Source organism: Palaemon carinicauda, chromosome 12 (assembly GCF_036898095.1).
Source record: "Palaemon carinicauda isolate YSFRI2023 chromosome 12, ASM3689809v2, whole genome shotgun sequence".
NCBI lineage: Eukaryota > Metazoa > Arthropoda > Malacostraca > Decapoda > Palaemonidae > Palaemon > Palaemon carinicauda.
The window spans coordinates 53423119-53430771 of record NC_090736.1 but is presented as its reverse complement, the minus strand read 5'-3'; the positions used below and the strand labels follow the sequence as shown (position 1 = coordinate 53430771).

Genomic DNA, 7653 nt, shown 5'->3' with positions numbered 1-7653 from the left:
ATGCATATTTGATTATATGAAATGAAATTAATTCCTAAAATAGCCTCGATTCCTGGAATTCTTGAGGTGGTAAGACAAAAATATCCTGTGTGAACTTCACAGATCCCACCTTAAAGTTGATGATCATTCCATGGTTTATGAATATTTTATTTCCTCCTGGCATGTCAAGGAGGAGGGATGCCGCTGACTGTAGTGGGTTTGAGGAGAATAATTATTCAATCATTGAAACGCTGGCTCCTGTGTCGATCAGCGCTTGAATGGATTTATCTGGCAGGTCAATCCTAACAGCTAACACACCTTGCCAGCCATTACGATATATGGGGCACGGGTCAATGACCTCATCTGCAATGCCACTGCTCCCCAGTGCTGCGAGGGTGAGGTCGGAGGTATCGTTGGAGCGCCAAGTGCCTGCTCTAAGTCAGTCGTCGTTAGGGGCGCTGCCTCGGCTGCTGCTTGTGATGTCATGAGGGGGGTCATTGAACTCCCTCATCTCCCCCTTTCTATGTTTCCTTTTCCTCTGATGTTGGGCGGGGAGAGGTATGTGTGTACCACAGCCCGCCCTCCACTGGCGTTTTTTGCTGCGCACTCTCGAGATAGATGACTGTAGACCTGACAAGTGTAACAGTGGGGCGATCCTTGGGTTGGCACTCCACTCTTCTGTGCCCTTCTCCCCCACACTGTCAGCATCTGAAGACTTCTCACCTGCTGAATGCATTCTCCCCTCTCCCGCTTTGGGGGTTGCCGAGTGCCTGCCTTGGCTGCCAACTTCTCGGAATCAGGCCAGTTATCCCCAGTAATTTTTTCTTCTGGCAAACTGTCTAAAATGTTTTGTGTCGCACTCACTACATCTGCTAACTAGCAATTGTCATCGAACAAATAACCACATAAATATAGGTTTACTAATCTGCGTATATGTTTTCGGGCAATTGCCATTTTATCACCTTCTGGGGGATTGGTACTCCGGGTAGCAAACGAATTGCTATCGCGAAAAATGCGAGCTGCAAAACTAAGAATGGATTCACTTTCCCGAATTTTTGGTTTATAATTTTCTTTTTGGTCTCTCTTTTTCGCATCAGGTAAGGCATACTTCTCAATCAAACGTCATTTTATTTCAGTATAACTTCTTGAACTGTCTTATGGCCAACATATTACCTCCATTGCAGGAGCATCTTTCAACAAAATAATTACTTTAGTAGCTTTTTCTCTGTTCGACCACCCATATGTGGCTACTTCAAAGTGTTTCAAAAACATTTCAATCGGTTGAAACCCTTCGTTAGGCTGTTGATCATTTAAAGGCGTAACACTTGCCTGGAGTTCTGGAAACTTTTGAATTACAATTTGCGTATCTTCACTTGGCTGTGCATGTGTACTTTCACTTGTGTGCATTTGGACTTCATCCATTTATGTCGGATATGCTGTGGTTGTGCGCCGCTCCTCTTCTCATTCCACGAAGAATTTTTTCATTAACTGTTCTAAGTTATCTAACTTATTATCCAATTCTTGCGTTCTAATTTCCTGTCTATATTCTTTATCGGCAACACTATACACTGCTCCTCCATTTTCTTCTCCTGCAGAAGCAGTGTCTATTATGTTAGTTCTCGCATATCTATGCATCTTGAACTTTTATTTTACTGGCTTAAAGAACATCTTCACTCACAGCATACACAAACAGATGTATTTCTACACCTGATATCAATATGTACCATGTTGAAGAGTAATGAGACATCGGAACATGGGTTTTTTCACTTTATTACAAAAGGTTCGTAAGAACACTATACTGTACACAGCTAACACTCTCAGGTGAGCGCTTTGTCTACTCGAGCGAACGAAGGCACTAACTACCCCTCGCTATCAAAATGCATTCTTGCGACAACAACATGCTGACTTATAGGTTTTATGGAATTCTCATGATTATAGAGAACATTTACATTGACGTACAACACATATCTTCAAACAATAACAAGGACATATATATACATGTAAATATGTATATATATATATATATATATATATATATATATATATATATATATATATATATATATATATATATATATATATATATATATATATATATATATATCTATATATATATATATATATTTGTATATATATGTATATATACGTATATATATGCATATATGTGTGTAGAAATCAAGAAAGCTAACACGTGATGAATATAAAATGTATTATAGCCACAAAAGGAAAAATGAAAAAGACTTGATTGGAGTTAGTACTTTCATTCACTCAGGATATTATCAAACTCAGCAATGAGAATACATATACAAAGACATCGTATTTTTACTGGAGAAGGGGATCCAACAGCTGTCAGTTTCTTAATAATTTAAAAAAAGTCAGATTTTAGATAAAAGGATAATACTGGATTAACGGAAAACAGACCTGGGCTTGGATTCAAATTTCTACCTTGAGTACAGGAGATTAAAAATGATTCAACAATATTCCTTTGGAAATAGTCATTTACATGAATTACTTTTTCCGTCTTTGACAAACCAATTCTGTGACTTGACCCTAACCAGTGGGAGGCCAAGGCATAATTAAGAGAACCCCAGGAGACGGCCACCTGATGCTGTTTTAATCTGATTGGTATACTTTTTGATGTTTGGACAACATAAAATAGGTTACACTCTGGACAAGGAATGCTATATATTACATTATTATCATTTCCAGAACTATTCTTAATTAACATATTTTTTAATGTAAAATTATGTTTAAACACTACAGCAATGTCTAGTTTTTTTCAAAAGGGGTATAACATCTAAAAAACAAACATGAAATGGCAAACAAAACATATTATTAATTGTTTCCTTTCTCTCTAATTGGACACTATAAAATATTTTCTTAGCCTTATTCATAAATTTTTCTGAGAAATATTTGGGATATCAAAGATCTGTTGCAATTTTTTTTTTCTATTTTAGTGAACTCCTCCGCAATGTAATCTGGGCTACAAATTCTCAATGACCTAAGGTACATGGAGGAAAAAACTGAATGCTTTATATTTCTAGAGTGACCGGAGTAAAAATGTACATATGAAAAATTATTTGTAGGCTTTCTATATATGGAAAACTTAAATTTATCTGTTTCTCTAACTATTAAAACGTCTAAAAATGGGATACGGTTATTTTCTTCATTTTCTATTGTGAATTTCATTGGTGGTACTAATGAATTAATGATTGAAACAAAGCGATCAAGATTAAAATTTTCTTCTAAAATACCTAGAACATCATCAACATATCGATACCACACAATTTGGGAAGACCACACTAAAGGAATTAATCTAGATTAAAAAAAAAATCCATATATATGTTGGATAAAAGTGGGGACAAAGGATTACCCATAGCCATACCAAAAACTTGTTCATAGAAATCTCCATTAAAACTAAATTTACACTTTTCAATGCACAAACAAATGAGCTTAATAATAGTATGGAATGATAAAGGTAAATCATAAGCATCTAAAATACCCGACAGGAAATCCATTAAGTCATCAACCGGCACTTTGGTAAACAATGAAGTTACATCAAAACTTACTAATCTATGTGTAGACGCAATGTTAACTTTTTGTAATTTTTCCCAAAGATCAACAGAATTTTTTATATGAGATGTTGAAATAGATCCTAAGATCGGGGAAAGTAATTTGACTAAATATTTGGATAATTTATAGTTGATAGAACCTGTAGCACTGATAATTGGTCTGATTGGATATCCTGTTTTATGGGTTTTAATTAAACCATATAAATAAGGCAAAGACGAACCAGCAGAGATAAAGGCATTAATTAAGGATTTTTCTTGTTTTAAGATAGATTTTAAATTTTTATCAAAATCTTTGATGACATCGCTTAAGGGATTAACTCTTAATTTTATGTAAGTGGAAACATCAGATAAAAGTGCATACATCTTTTCTAAATAAGTTGTTTTGTTCATAATAACTAATACATTAGCTTTGCCTGCTTTTGGAATATGTAATTCACAGTCATTTTTCAACGATTTTAAGGCTGTTAAAAACCGTTTAGGGAAATTGCAGGTGTTTGCATATCCCATCACCGAATAAATAAGCCCTTTAGCAATGTCGATGTTACACTGGGGAATTTTCTTAGTTTTTTTCCAATTTTACGAAGGCAGAGGCAATATCTACACTATTAGGTTTTTATTTACTGCGAATGATAAACCATACCCCAAGGCCTTTTTTACTTCACTTGATACAGGTTTATCAGACAAATTTATAACACAATTTTCTTGAAAATTCTTGTTCCAATCACTAGCCTTTATTAGTCTATTCAATTTATTTTCCAAATGAACACTTAAAACTTGTAATTTCTCTCTAAGTCGGGAGTAGATCACGTTCAATACGGGTGATCTCCAGTCAAGAGGAACATCACGCATAAAATCAAATTTAGTCTTGCGTAACTGCTTGAATAATTGTTGTTCTGACCTTGTAGTTTCCAGATGTTTCTTCAGGGATAGAACACTAAAATCACTAAATGGGTGGTCGATATCCTTTCTTAGTCGAGCTGGGAGTAACGTTTTGGGGATCACATGTTCCTCTAAACAACAATGCAGAAATTTTCGTCGGAGTCTAGTAGAATGGGTTCACCAGGGAGTTTTGAAAGTCCTTCAAGAGATAAGATAGGAAGGGGAAAATGAGGCAAAAGTTACGCGTGGCGTCCATTATGTGTAGAAATCACGAAAGCTGACACGTGATGAATATAAAATGTATTATAGCCACGAAAGGAAAAATGAAAAAGACTTGATTGGAGTTAGTACTTTCATCCACTCAGGACATTATCAAACTCAGCAATGAGAATACATATACAAAGACATCGTATTTATACTGGAGAAGGGGATCCAACAGCTGCCAGTTTCTTAATAATTCCGGATAAGTCAGATTTTAGATAAAAGGATAATACTGGATTACCGGAAAACAGACCTGGGCTCTTTAAAGTTGCAAAATTATTCGTTGCTTCTTTTTTTATAATTGGAAGGTTGTCTTAGTAGGTAGTAAAGGTCTTAATAGAGATGTATCAACGAAACGAATCATGGGATTTCTGCTTTGTTTTCCGTCTGTATTTTGCTCTTTGTAATGAAGACTGGTACTAATCCCATAATTATGAAAAATAACTAACTATCATAAATCAAAGTTTAAGTTTTTATTCTGTAACGATGGTAGTAGTAATGTGATGATGATGTAATTACCAGGCAGTCCCAGTACATAAACATCTCTGTGTTTAAATGAATCCTGATTATTATTATTATTATTATTATTATTATTATTATTATTATTATTATTATTATTATTATTATTATTATTATTTGCTAAGCTACAACCCGAGTTGTAAAAGCAGGATGCCATAAGCCTAGTGGCCCCAACAATGAAAATAGCCCAGAGAGGAAAGGAAACAAGGAAAAGTGAAATATTCTAAGAACAGAAACACACCACAACAAATATTTTCTATCTTCAAATAATAAATATCATTCTTACCGAGAGAAAAGCTTAAAATGAACAATGCTCTTTTGAAAGAAGCATGAGGGAGGGACCCTTTTTATTATTATTATTATTATTATTATTATTATTATTATTATTATTATTATTATTATTATTATTTAAATAATAAATATTTTATCACTAAAATTATTGAAATTATTATTATTATTAAAATTAATTTTTTCTTTTTGGAAAACATAAATTGACAACTAAAAGTTTAAGATGTTCTATTTTTCTTGACGATACCTAAAAGTGACTGTGGTGTCCTGGTGGTTGCGTCCTTGCCTGGTGATTGCCAGACTGGAGTTGTAGTCCCGCTCAAACTCGTCTGTTCCTTTAGTCGCTGCAACCTTACCATCCTTGTGGGCTGAGGATGCTGTGTTTGGGGCAGCCTATAGGTCTATCTTGTGAGTCATCAGCAGCCATTGCCTGTCCCTCCTTGGTCCTAGCTTGGGTGAAGGCGCTGATCATATGTATTATGGTCAGTCTCTAGGGCATTGTCATGCTTGATAAGGCAATGTTACTGTCCCTTGCCTCTGGCATTCATAAGTAGATGGTATGTTAGATAAGTTAATATTTAACAGATTCGACATAGTCAAAATAGATTAGATCTCCTTCTCAAGTTGTAAACGAGAACATTGTAATAGAAAAGCTTAAATGATTTCCAGAAATCTGAAAATTACTAAATCTCCCATAAGTTGAGCCAAATGAATAGAGTTTAACTAGAAAAGATATAATCCCTTTCATTATTAATCATGTATTCCTCTTGTTTTTTTTAGTCTTTATAGTTTGTACATGAAACATATAATTGAATGCAGTTACTGTTCTTAAAATATTTTGTTTTAATTTCACATTACTTCTCTTGTAGTTTATTTGTTTCTTTTTGGGCCATTTCTTCCTGTTGGAGTCCTTGGGCTTATAGCATCCTAGTTTTCCAAATAGAGTTGTAGCTTAGCATGTCATAATAATAATAATAATAATAATAATAATAATAATAATAATAATAATAATAATAATAATAATAATAATTGTGATTAATATGATTATTATGATTGTAAATATAATTACTATAGTTATTATAATTATACTTATAACAATAACAATAACAATAACAATAATGTCTGTCAGTGGAATTCCAGTAATTAGTACAAAATATTAAAATAATTTAACTTTGAACTTTAGTACAGTGCACTCATGCTCATGATTCATTGGACATAACAAATTTTAACACATCAAAGAGTCCACCAATCTGACCATTTTAAGCCCTGGAAGGGAAGTCATTTGCTGAAGTGCCTTTAATCTTAACATTATCGTTACCACATAAGTCTGCCCCATTTTCTGAATATGTTTTTTTATTGAACGCTGATGCGCATGTGCAAATCGTTCATCTTAGTATTCGACTAAATCGGCCCATGGGTGAGTAAAGGACATTTATACCGTAATAATTGTGTTACAATATTGCGGCCGGTGGATTATGCTTGTTCGTTCGTTCGTTTAAGAATGCCTTGCGTATAGCAAGAGATCCGCTCTTGCTCTATGACAGCCCGCAAAAGGTGGTATTATGTGATTGCTTAAACTATGTACTTCCGATGAAAAAAAAATATTTTCACATCCACAAATTTAATTTAACTAGATCTTAGCCTTTGGAAAACAGTTAACACAACTACTTATTTCCTGTAACAAACATTCATTAATATTTGGAGAAAAATTAAATGTGAACAATCTCTGAATTTTAAGTTTTTGTTTCAAATTCGGCGACAGGCGAAAATGACTATATTTAACGATTTAAAAATTCCGATGTTAGGTAAACAGTTGATGGTTCAAAACATTCAACATAGTATTTTTTTTTTTTTTTTTTTTTTTTTTTTTGTAATTTAAGTAAATCCGATGATAGGTGAAAAATCATGTGTTGAAGATTTCTGGAACTGAATATTTTTAGAAAAATTCCGATATTGGCTTCGAAAAGATTGTGTTTTTGTTATTTTGGTGTTGGCCATTGACAAAAGACAGCGGTGTGGCTCCGGTAGAATCTTTCTGCGGAAGAGATTAAAACTTGGAGGAGAAGCAGCAGCCTTCGAGGGAACAAAGGAAAAGTTTTCCTCGTATGTTTTCGTTCGTTTCTGGGAACAGAAATCCAGATATCTGAGTTCAGAG

General features: G+C 34.0%; 1 protein-coding gene across 1 annotated transcript in view; it reads right to left on the bottom strand.

The window, feature by feature from the left end:
• Positions 1 to 1440: 1440 nt before the first annotated feature.
• The window catches only part of LOC137650816 (uncharacterized), a 24360-nt gene continuing 18147 nt past the window's right edge, over positions 1441 to 7653 (bottom strand). The window contains exon 2 of the mRNA XM_068383973.1: positions 1441 to 1568. Coding sequence (XP_068240074.1) covers positions 1441 to 1568 — 128 coding nt within the window. The remainder of the gene's footprint in view (positions 1569 to 7653) is intronic.